This window comes from Hylobates moloch, unplaced genomic scaffold (genome assembly GCF_009828535.3).
Source record: "Hylobates moloch isolate HMO894 unplaced genomic scaffold, HMol_V3 SCAFFOLD_7, whole genome shotgun sequence".
NCBI classification, from domain to species: domain Eukaryota; kingdom Metazoa; phylum Chordata; class Mammalia; order Primates; family Hylobatidae; genus Hylobates; species Hylobates moloch.
In genome coordinates this window covers 110,317,759-110,330,357 of record NW_026652282.1, presented here as the reverse complement: position 1 = coordinate 110,330,357, position 12,599 = coordinate 110,317,759, and the positions used below count along the sequence as shown (strand labels likewise).

The 12,599-nt window shown below is 47.1% G+C and overlaps 1 protein-coding gene across 1 annotated transcript in view; it reads left to right on the top strand.

Moving 5' to 3' along the window:
- Positions 1 to 6,263: 6,263 nt before the first annotated feature.
- The window catches only part of ZDHHC9 (zinc finger DHHC-type palmitoyltransferase 9), a 40,799-nt gene continuing 34,463 nt past the window's right edge, over positions 6,264 to 12,599 (top strand). Inside the window, exon 1 of the mRNA XM_032757598.2 lies at positions 6,264 to 6,499. Within this exon, the coding sequence (XP_032613489.1) occupies positions 6,333 to 6,499 (167 nt within the window). The 5' untranslated portion in view covers positions 6,264 to 6,332. The remainder of the gene's footprint in view (positions 6,500 to 12,599) is intronic.

Sequence of the window (12,599 nt, the reverse complement as noted above, 5' to 3'; positions counted from 1 at the left end):
TGGGGGGGGGGGGCTTTCTGCATGTTTGGCTTTCATGCAAAAGTATCTTTTTTGTTTGTTTTTGAGACGGAGTCTTGCTCTGTCGCCCAGGCTGGAGTGCAGTGGCGCAATCTCAGCCCACTGCAACCTTTGTCTCCCGGGTTGAAGCGATTCTTGTGCCTCAGCCTCCCAAGTAGCTGGGATTATAGGCACCTGCCACCAAGCCCAGCCAATTTTTGTGTTTTTATTAGAGTTGGGGTTTCACCATGATGGTCAGGCTGGTCTTGAACTGCTGACCTCAGGTGATTCACCCGCCTCAGCCCCCCAGAGTTCTGGGATTACAAGCGTGAGCCACCGCACCTGGCCATGCGAGGACGTCTTTAAGGTGCAGCTCAGTTCCCAAGAGAAGCCAACAATCTTCAGCTTCACAGGGCTGTGAACATAGGAGGTGCTCAGTGAAAGCAATCCCATTTACCTTTTGCCTGTTGAAACAGATAATATGGCAGGAATGTCAATGATTTACTTGAGAAGATGAGGCTAAGGATCAGCCATTCTACTAGAACAAGATTACTATCCAGGCTTTCCCCAGTCCCGGTTGGGGTAGGGGACTGGGAAACCCAGTCAGATAAGGATTCAATTCAGTGATGAATTTAGAGGTTATGAAAACGTGGTGGTACATGGATGACAAGGACTCTATACAGTGAAGAATGGGTCTCATTTTTTCTACGTCTCTACCCCAGTCAGCAGGGTGGCTAAGGGAGGGAGGTGGGAGGGGGCAGTAATGGAGATGTCGTTATAACATACAGCATTGACTGTGTCTCTCTTCCATGCCAGACAGTTAGCACAAAATTCCCTTCATAACTCTATGAAATAGGTATTAGCTTTATTTTACAGATGAAGAAATAGTCTCAGAAAGGATAAATTACTTGCCACAGGTTATACAAGCTATTACGTAGCAGAGCCAGGATTTGAACCTAGGCCTGCCTGGCCATAAGGCTTATGTGCTTTCTGAGCTACCTACCATCCTGGCTCTTCTATGTCAGTGATAGCAGCCCAGGCCTCAGAGAAGCAGACGTTGCTTAAGAATACTAGCTCATCATGCGTGGGTAGGGCATTCCGTGGTTCATTCTTTTGTTCATCAGTTCGTTCTACACACACATATATTTATATCCAGAAAGCAGAAAGAGGTGTGCAAGTCAGAAAGGTGGGGTGGAAAGGGCCGTGTGTGTGGGGAGGAGGGCAAAGTGACATGACAAGTTTGAGGCTACAGAAAATAGAGAATAAAGGAGCTATCATGAGCTCAAAAGCAGGATGGGGGCTGATGCTTTATGTCTGCTCCTGGATGTAGTACTGAATGGGTCTCCGGGTGGTTACAGAAGACAGTCTTTGAAGAAACACTAACAGGAAAGCTTCAACCCAGTGGTGGCACTCAGGATCAAACAGCACATTACACCTACACCTACACACGCCTACATACACACACACACACACACACACACAAACACACACACACACGAAGCATAAATGTGGAGACAGGTATTTTTAAACAAATACTCCAGAACATACATGATAACACAAGGAGATGTCTTATAAATTGGAAGGCTATACCTTGATTTTTGTGGTGTTTCTAGTGCTCATCACACGACTATAACCCCTTTTCTTCTCTTTCTCTCTCTCTCTCTCTCAGACGGAATCTCGCTCTGTCGTCCAGGCTGGAGTGCAGTGGAGCGATCTGGGCTCATTGCAACCTCCGCCTCCCAGGTTCAAGTGATTCTCATGCTCAGCCTCCTGAGTAGCTGGGATTACAGGCGCCTGCCACGAAGCCTGGCTAGAGACAGGGTTTCACCATGTTGGCCAGGCTGGTCTCAAACTCCTGTCCTCAAGTGATCTGCCCGCCTTCGCCTCCCATAGTGCTGGGATTACAGACCTGAGCCACTGCGCCCGGCCTATAACCTCTTTTCAAAAGAGCCAACACTGACTTGGATGTAAAAAGTGGGAAGTCTGTTGAAAAGAGAAGAAAAAAGAATAGGAAAAAACAGTCTCAGTTTATAGTCAAAATTTAGTTGTGTGTGTGTATTGACTTTAAGGATTATATAAAATGATGTAACTACATAGAAGGAAGTACTATGGGATGTTTGTCCACATAAATTTTCCTTATTTTTCTTTGATTGTTGAGCATAAATAATAACAGATTGTAATAAAACAAGCCTGACTGACATAGCCACTTAATCCCAGAGGGAATGTGACCCAGAGCAGGGAGGGGCAGAGCTCAGGAATGTGTCACCATGACACATCGATTCCAGGACTCCTCAGGCTTCACCTGCACCTGAGCTATGGACAAAATATGTTTGAGTGCTACAGAGGCTTATTTTTCACTGCTCCATAGTCAGAAGGATGGCAGCTGGGGTGACCATACTATTCCTAATAGCATCTGATATACATAGGCTTGGAAATCCAGAGAGCTGATGAGGTTTAGGGAAGTTCTTCTCCCTCCCATACCAAGTGTGTGCAATACCAGCACCCTCCATAATTCAAAGCGGGAGAATTGGAGGCAATGATACTGATCGTACACTTCATGAGGAATAAACTGATGATTATAATCAGCATGAGTGCTAAGGAACAATGGAAGCTTTATAAAGACAAATCTTCCTTTGCAAATTAATTACAACACATCTCAGAATTACCTAGTGTTTTTTAAATCCTTTAAAAATTTTGAAGGGTGCCATGAAAGTGTCCAATGTAATTATTATGTATGTAGCTTTTTGTTTCATATTGTGTGGGACACATATACTGTAAAGGAAAAATAGTTCTTGACCATGTATGTGGTCCTTTAACTAACATACAACTGCCTTAGGAAGAGCTTTGGCAGTCTCTTCTGTACTAATTCCAAATACCAAATTTCTAAAACTTTGAAATTTTTATCACACTTAGGAAAACCTAGGCTGGTAATGTAGGCATTCTCCTCCAATCTTCAACCTTTTCTCTTATTTCCTCTTACACTTGGAAAGGAGATGGAGATGCCACCTTCAACCTTTTCTCATATTTCGTCTTATATTTGGAAGGCAGGAGCCATACTGGTGAAAACAGACCTAGTGTCTTTTGAAGTCATCCTATAATATAATACTGTGGTTCTCAATTGTTTCCCCGCTTCAATCTCAAACTTTTTTTTTTTTTTTTTTAGGACAGGATCTCTCTCTGTCACCCAGGCTGGAGTGCAGTGGCATGATCTTGGCTCACTGCAATCTTCACCTCCTGGGTTCAAGCGATCCACCTGCCTCAGCCTCCCTAGTAGCTGGGACTACAGGCGAGTCCCACCGCTCCTGGCTAACTTTTGTATTTCCAGTAGAGACAGGTTTTGCCATGTTGGCCGGGCTGGTCTTGAACTCCTGACCTCAGGTGATCCAGCCACCTCGGCCTCCCAAAGTGTTGGGATTACAGGCGTGAGCGAGCCACCGCGCCCAGCCCAATCGCAAACTTTTAATGCATGCAACTCACTCGGATCAGTAGCAGTGGCTCATGGTGGCAGTAATGCAGAGCTGGGTGGCAGAAGGAAAGAATCAATCTGGTTGGTGGGTGGGAATTCTGCCTTGGATTCTCCCCTTAATTATCACAAGCTTTCCAAACCGAATAAAAATTTACAATCTTTTTGGCAATCTTTACTTCATTACCTGCCTGGAAGAATTTATGTCCTCAGTGGAGTTTCTTTAACTCCATTAATGTCAATTAGTTGTTTTAGGTGCTGCAAAATGATAATATGTTCTTGGGGACATTTATCCTTTACAACATGCTTTTTATGCTTGTTTGTGTGTTTTGATTTGAAAGCCTTAGAGATGCAGGCTAGGGTGACTGGGACAGATATGGGGTCCCTGGCTACTGAATGAGACTTGGGAGGCAGAGGACTTGTTTTTATGCCGATAAAGAGTAAAATCTCAAATTGCGGTTGATTTTAAAATGCAAGTAGGCTGCCCACGGCAGACCTAGTTTGGGGTGAGCACCCGGATCTGTGAGCTAGTGTTGCTTCAGCATCTCACTCTGTGTGTGTGTGTGTGTGTGTGTGTGTGTGTGTGTGTGTGTGCGCGCGCGCGCGCGGGCGCGCGCGCGCGCGTATGTGTAGGCTGGTTCCACCCTTCGCTGTCCCATCGGCACTACCCTTAACCTCCGTCTCTGCGTAACTATATTAATAGAAGGCAACACTTCACATACTGCCGCTCAGACCCCAAAGAGAGGCTGGCAGTGGCTTGGCAGGTGGGCATGCAGCAGGGAGATGGGTGGAGGAGTGGGCGGAGGCATCGTCGAGTGGCGTTCGGCAAAACCAATGGCAGTTCGGGATAGGGGCGGCCGGGGCGGAGGCGCCGAGGCCGATCGGCCAATAGAGGGCGAGCAACTACTGGAGCGACCTGGTGACGTGAGGAGCGTTCCATTTGGCCAGTGGTGGGCGGTTGCCACAGCTGGTTTAGGGCCCCGACCACTGGGGCCCCTTGTCAGGAGGAGACAGCCTCCCGGCCCGGGGAGGAGAAGTCGCTGCCACCTTTGGCTGCCGACGCGATTCCCTGGGACAGTCCGTTTCCTGCCGTCAGCTGCTGGCCGAGTTGGGTCTCCGTGGTTCAGGTAACGAGGGGTGGGGGCGGGGGTCTCCCGGGCTCGGCTGCAGGGTGGGCTGCCTCCCCTTCCGCGGCGCGTGGACGCGGGGACGTCGGCACCGCCCTTCTCAACTCGGCAGCCGCCGAGCCCCTGGCCCGGGGTGACTACACGTGGCGGGGCGTGTGTGAGTGTGTACGAGCGTGTGGCTGCGTGTGCGTGTGGATGTGGCGCGCGTCCCAACCTGCCTGGGGCGGTGGTCCGCGGCGTGGTGGAGTCAGGGCGGGCCTCGAGAGGCCGCGCCCGCGGCCCGGCCCCGGCCACCCGCCCCCCGCTGGGGAGCCGGTCGCTGCTTCCCGACGGATTTTGATCTTTGTTCTTCCAGGCCGGCTCCCCCTTCCTGGTCTCCCTTCTCCCGCTGGGGCGGTTTATCGGGAGGAGATTGTCTTCCAGGTTAGTTTTACACAAAGGACGGGTTCTCTGCACCTCTGGGCCCCCCTCCTCTTCCCCGAGCCTTCTACCTTCTCGTTTCCCTGCTCCGCTCCTAGGCTGTTTTTGGACCTTTGCCCTCTCCAGCCCAGGAATGATCTCAAGTTGGCTGTTTCTCCCTCCGTCCGTCGGGCTGCAGGCTTCCGCCTCAGTCCTGCCAGCGTGGGGCATGTGGTGTCGGTAAATAGAGGCCACAGCACCACACCTGAGCGGAGGAGAAGGGTGGCAGAGGCTGAGAAAGTCTGGGCCTGGGAATTCAGGATGCTGAATAGAGATGGTACTTAGCACATGTCCCAGAAAGCGCCCTTGTGACTTTTCTTAGCTGCTGCCATTCCCCACCCCCCAACCAGCCATCAGCAGTCACCAACCATTCCAGAATCTCTCCTGCTTAAGTCAGCCTTTCACCTACAGGTCTCTGATGTGGTTTCATTAAGATTCCCACAAATGTTAGGCTAGACCAGCCAGATTGTTTCATTTCCCGGACTCAGGAAGTTGCAGAGGGTTTGATGAGGGCAAATCTGTTTTGTGTAAATACAATGCACGTATGTGCACAGAGCGTCCAGAACCTCCTGGCCCTGCCAGAGGGTGACTTGTCCCCTGCTGTGATTCATGTTTGAGTGGCTAATTGAAGAAAGAAGGTGAAGTGGAGGAAGGGAGGGAGGCTTTATGAGGACAGAAACTCTACTATTATTTTTAGAGTCCTTTTAATGATGTTGAAAGAACATTGTGGCATAGTGAACATGCCCTTGACTGGAAGTTAGCAGTATCAGCATTGCTGCTGTATGGCCCTGGATAAGTTATTTCCTCTCTCTGGTCCTCAGTTTACTCATTTACAAAACAAAGTATTAATAATTGGCACGATCACCTATAAAATCCTCTCTAGTTCCAAGGTTCTGTGATGATCAGATCTTCAGCATTAGATTGGAAGCATAGAGGCTTATTTGAGAAGAAATACTAGCCCCTTTCCTTTTTTGAGAACCTTTAATCATACCTTCTTTTAGAGAACAAACACGAATTGGAAATAAACTTTTCCCACTTCCCCGTCCCCACCCCTTCAGTCAGTTTTCAACTTTCTGTCTCTGGGAAAGGAGGGTTGAACTGTATTTTCTTATTATTGCTTCATTTTTTTTTCTTTTTCTGCTTTTTCTTAGGGCTAGCAATTGGACTTTTGATGATGTTTGACCCAGCGGCAGGAATAGCAGGCAACGTGATTTCAAAGCTGGGCTCAGCCTCTGTTTCTTCTCTCCTGTAATTGCAAAACCCATTTTGGAGCAGGAATTCCAATCATGTCTGTGATGGTGGTGAGGAAGAAGGTGACACGGAAATGGGAGAAACTCCCAGGCAGGAACACCTTTTGCTGTGATGGTCGCGTCATGATGGCCCGGCAGAAGGGCATTTTCTACCTGACCCTTTTCCTCATCCTGGGGACATGTACGCTCTTCTTCGCCTTTGAGTGAGTTTTGGTTGAGTAGAGTTGCTTGATTATGGTTACTTTGGGTCCAGGGGAAGAACCTGCTCTCTGGGGAGTTTGGGGCTGGTCCTTGGATGACTTTAACGTCCTCTTGAGCAATGTCTGTAGAGATGCCAGCTGAATTCATTGCTTCGTGGTCATCACAGAGTATGTGCTTCCTAAAAAGACCAATACCTTTGATACCAATTTTGTAGTACTGATTTGGGGCTATCCTTGATAGACTTGGGAAATAAGGAAGTTTGTCTTAATTACTCACCTCTCCCTTTTAGTGGTCTCCTTAGAAGCTAAATGACAGATGGCCTCCCCTGCACACAAACCTAAGGGCACCCCTCATTGTTACATCACTCAGCAATCCTCACCTATTTTGTTATTCTGGGTCCTGTTTCCTTAAGGCTCAGCTCTCAGCTAGCTGTTACAGTGAAAAGCCAACTTAGTTGGGAACCTATAGATTAGTTCCAGCCTCAGCTGGACCACATACTAGTTGTATGCGTGGCACATACGTGCTTATTAGAAGTGAGTTGCTCTTTCCCTCAAAATCACTCAACGTAAACAACTCTATATTCTGTGTATGCCTGGTACCAGCCTTGGAGTGATTTCTTTTCTGTGGTGTAATACCTCGTACTCGAGCTACTGTTTGAAGTCTGTGTAGGTCTCATCTCTAGGGGAGGTGGCCGGCTGGATTCTAGGGCACTGTGGTGTGTCTCCTGGGTGTGCTGAGAATGCTCTACACTCCAGGGATGAGAGCATTGCTAATTGTTTTGGGATTACTGTGAGGAGGCCTTTGAGAGCCAAGAGGTGTGTGTGTGGACTGTAAGCCACACCTGAGGTGAGCGTGCTATGATGTATGTACATGGGTGACCTGGAAATGGAGGGCTCATGCTGGGGTGTGGCCATGGGAGGTAGGAGGGGGCACCTTGGCCAGCCTAGTGGGGAAGTAAAATGAACTCTGGTCCCTTGGGGCTCATTTTTGTCCTTCTGTCAGGGCTTCAGATGCACTTTCCCAGTGCACCCAGAGTGATTTTTGGGCTGCTTTGCCAGACTTTTGGGTGGTTGCAGCTGGCTTGAGTAACAGCAGGGGGAGGGGGACCCAGTTTGTAACGGAGCTGGGAAAGTAAGGTCAGAGGAACTCTTTGTTAAAGGTCCTTCTGCTGCTGCCGCCGCTACTGCTGACTTTGTGAAGTGTTTAGCGAAGTCAGGCAGGTTGCTGAAGCCTTCTTATTTGATTTCCAGTTTGAGTTTCCTGAATGAGTGTGTGTGTGTGCATGTGTGCACGCACGTGCTTGTGTGTGGTACCAGTGAGCATGTGTAGTCAGGCAGGCATAAGCCCCTAGCATTAAAAATTGTTTTTCCTTCTCCTCACCCTTCTCTCCAAGTCTTCCTTGCCTCGTTCCTGCCCTGCTGCTTCTTGGAAGTGCAAAGCTGACCTCTGTTCTTTATCATTCTTCCTCTCTTTTTCTCTTTTTGTCCCCACCCCCACCCCCAGGTTAAATTTTTATTATTGCAACTATTCCAAACAGAGATGAGCCTTGTTCCCAGGCTTTGAGTTAGTTGGTAGTTCTGGGCCCAGGAAACCTCTGGTTTGACTGGCCAGGGGTACTTGAAATTTCGAGCTATTGCCATTTGTCCCCTTTTGTATCTGGGAGCCAGCAGAGCAATCTGATTGGAATCTGTTCCACTGAGGCCCCTGCAGGCCTCTGAAGAAAACCGCTGGTGGGATGAAGCTTCTAATTAGCCAAGTTACCGTTTGACAGAGGCAGGTTGAGTTTTCTACCATGATGACTTCCCCCCTCCCCCAGGTTATTTCTTGCATTTTGAAGGGTGAGGTTATTTGTAAAACTTACTTGAGTACCAGCTGTCTGTGTGAAAGACTAAATATTTTTGAAGATAGGGCTGGAGGAGGGAGTAGTGGGAAGAAGAGGGGAGAAGGAAGTAAATGTGTTAGCAGAGGAGTGGAGTGGGGAGGTGGAAATGTGACCACAGAGGAGAGGACCCTGGTGATGAATACTTTGTACTGAGAATGGCGGAATTTGTGTTTTTGAACGTGCGTGCTTGTGTATGTGTGTGTGTCTGCCATATACAGACACATAGACACTTTAGGTGGTGGCTGCCTTGTGCCTAGCCAGTGACAGGTTGTACAAGGTACACCAGCATGCATCTGAGGAATGAAATCTCCTTCTGGTCGGCCTTTTTCTTTGGCGTCTATAATTTCCTGTCCACCACATAGTGGGGGCAGGGTTTGGGGAGCAGAACGTGGGCTGCTTTGTTAGTATTAGGACTTAGCTCAGTGGCTCATGCCTGTAATCCCAGCACTTGGGGAGGCCGAGGCAGGCAGATCACTTGAGGTCAGGAGTTCGAGACCAGCCTGGCCAACATGGTGAAACCCCCGTCTCTACTAAAAATACAAAAATTAGCCCCGTGTGGATGTTGTGCACCTGTAGTCCCAGCTACTCGGAAGGCTGAGGCAGGAGAATCCCTTGCACCTGGGAGGTGGAGGTTGCAGTGAGCTGAGATCCTAGCCTGGATGACAGAGTGAGACTCTGTCTTAAAAAAAAATAATAAAAAAATAAAAAGAACTTAGTGAGGCCTCAGGAAATCAGTTGATCTAGCCCCCTGCCTTCAGGCAGGTGAGGGTGTCTGAATAGACAAATGGTGATCTATTTTCATTCTTACATTGTCTAGGAGTAGAGACTCCACATCCTCTGGCTGCTGCATTTTTGCCTTGTGGGAAGATAGTCCAAATCTTGAGGCACATCTGGAGCTGCGTTTTAGTAGCAGGGTCCTGCTTGCAGCAGGTGCTTAGGAACCAGTGTGAGTTGATTTATAGCTGCCTGCAGCACAGCTCTGGGCCAGCCAGATGGCTTGAGAAGGTTGGTCAGGCATGTGGGTGCCCCTTAATGAAAAACGCATAACGTTAGCAGTGCTGGCAGATGTCCTTTTATTTTTGGATTATGCCTTTACATATCTTCTAGAAGACTTTTCAAATGAGTGACCTGTAATTTTCAGTGGACAGATAGTAGATTGAATACATAAAACAAAAAAAAGTTGTCCATCCTGGGGCCAGTTAGCTCTGTATTGTTAGAGTGTTTCTTTTTTTAAATTATTTTTTATTTTTTATTTATTTTTTGAGACAGGGCCTTGCACCATCACCCAGGCTGGAGTGCAGTGGCATGATCTCTGCTTTTGCAACCTCTGCCTCCCGGGTTCAAGCACTTCTCCTGCCTCAGCCTCCCGAGTAGCTGGGATTACAGACATCTGCCAAATACAAATAATTTTTGTATTTTCAGTAGAGACAGGGTTTCACCATGTTGGCCAGGCTTGTCTCAAACTCCTGACCTCAAGTGATCCACCTGCCTCAGCCTCCCCAAGTGCTGGGATTACAGGCATGAGCCACTGCGCCCGGCCTGTTAGAGGTGTTTCTGAAGAAGCCGGGGGATCTCTCTCAGGGCCGCTGTCACAGAGTAGAAATTTGGCCAAATATTCACTAAGCCTCTTGCAACTCCAAGAACCTGAAATTCTGTATAACTCTGTGTCTGTCTGGAAGACTCAAATACACACAAAAGGAGATTATAGATTACCAGTAGGTTGCTATATTTAAATATAATTGTATTTATGGTACACTTATTTAGGTTTAAAAGCAGAGTGAAAAATGGCATAATGCTTAAAGAAAAAGGATTTTCTAATTAATTCTTAGGGTGAGGTATTTAAGAAATGTCAGTGTGTATTGCCAGTTTCAGCTTTGAGCACATGAACAATTTTCAGTTCTTTCTGCTCAAGCTCTATCCAGTTTGTGCGATGAACACATAGCTACCAGCTTGGCCTGAAGTGTCAGGACACTGTAGCAGAATGACACTGACAACCTAGGAGCCATCCAGCTACTGAAAGGCTATCGTGGTATTCAGTCAAATTCAACTTCCTGATAAAGTGTGATCCTGGAGAAAGGAACAAGTGCACTGTCTCCTGGAATTGGCTTCCAGCTTTCTCTTTTAGCTTTCTGACCTGGCCACTAGTGGGGTCAAGGTCCTCAGACTTCTCTTGTGGCAAGAATGACTGTGAGACTCTTGACCCCTGAAGCAGAAGCAGTTTGCTGCTATAATCAGTGCTTATGGTCTCACTGTGTCCTGTGTATATGAAGGAAATCTTATCAAGGCACTGTCAGACCAGGTTCTGTCAGATTGGTCCCCATTAGAGCTTTTGATGTATGTATTGGCAGAAGAGTCATTGAATTGGATGAACTGAAAACAGCTTTGTAACACTGCTTAGTAATCAATAGTAATCAATACAAAAAATACAAAAAAATACTTTTCTAGCCTATCCAAATTCTACCCCTCTTTCAAATTCTTTCTTGAGTCTTTCTTCATGAAAACTTTCCAGTAATTTCTGCATTCATTGGGCTAATTGTACACACCGCTCATTTAACAAATAATCAGATGACATTTCTTATAGTTTGGAGCTATATGGTGATTACACTTCTCACTGTTGTTGTCCCCCGCAGCTAGTCTCTTTCAAGGTCAGAGACTATGTTCAATGGCTGTGTAGCCCCCACAGTGCTCTCTACCATGCCTTACATAGAGTAGATGGCCAATAAGTGTTGCTGAATTAAAACATTCTGGATGTACTTAAAATTTAACAATCTTGACCCACAGAATCATAGGATGGTAGATCTGGGAAGGGCCTTGGAGACTATCTCCATCCTTGTGTGGATGAGGAAACCAGGCCCACAGAAGTGAGGTTCCTTCATCAAGATGAGTTGGCCAGCCAACGTCTCTATACTGACTCAGGGCTTTTTCTTCTAATTTCGACCTTTCATCTCATTGTTCATTGTTACCCTTTGGCTATGGAATCCTGAAGACATTCAAACACACATGCTTTAGTAAAGTGTATATAGTACCAAATACTAGGCCAGCATATTCCGGATTCTTGCGAGCTAGTGTGTGTGTTACCCAATGGTGTCTAGGCTCTTTGGGTCTCCCAAGCTTATGCTCCTAGAAAAAGAAGGCATCTTTGCAGAGAACTGATGGTATTGCAGCATGGCATTTCTGGTAGCCTTGCAGGAACAGGGAAGCCTATCAGGAGCTTTGTGAGTTAACGAGGGATCATTACTGCTGTGGCCACTCTTGGTCCCTGCTGCCAAGATGAGGATGGCTTGGAGAAAAATCGAGCAATGTGTGCTCTGTACATTGTTACTTAGTGAGTTATCTTGATGAAAGGGGCAGTGTGGGCTGGGCGCAGTGGCTCATGCCTGTAATCCCAGCACTTTGGGATGCTGAGGCAAGTGGATCACTTGAGGTCAGGAGTTCAAGACCAGCCGGGCCAACATGGTGAAACCCTGTCTCTACTAAAAGTACAAAAAGTCAGCTGGGCTTGGTGGTGCACACCTGTATTCCCAGCTACTTGGGAGGCTGAGGCAGGAGAATCACTTGAACCTGGGAGGCGGAGGTTGCAGTGAGCCGAGATTGTGCCATTGCACTCCAGCCTGGGCAACAAAACAAGAACAAAACTCCGTCTAAATAAATAAATAAATAAATAAATACATACATAAATAAATACATAAATAAATACATAAATAAAATAAAGAAAGAGGAGGCGTGTCTGGCAGACAGGTGAAATAGAAAACGCAGACCTGAATATATGAACTTACTAGGTTTGAGGAGACACAAGACTATGTAGACCAAAGCCAAACTTTGACATGCCAGAATGTTAGTGCCCACAGTGACAAGGTCCAGGTTCCTGAAGAGCATCCTTATGTGAGATTGGGAAGAGGAAAAAGTGACAGTATTGTGCTCTGTAACCAAGAGTGCATTCTCTGGGGAATGACTCTATGGAGATCAGTCTTGGCTTTATCTAGCTTCGGATTCTGTCTATGACTTGGCTAACCAAATGAGTTTTAGAAAGGCATAGTTGCCTCTTTGATATCAATCTGTTACAGTACTTAGCTAAACTTAACTTCCTGATAAAGTACGTTCCTTGAGAGAGAGTTCTTCCTAAGAGTTCCTTGGGTTGTATCTCCTGAACAGTTTGCTTTCTTTTTCTTTTTTTTTTCTTTGAGACAGAGTTTCATTCTTGTTGCCCAGGCTGGAGTGCA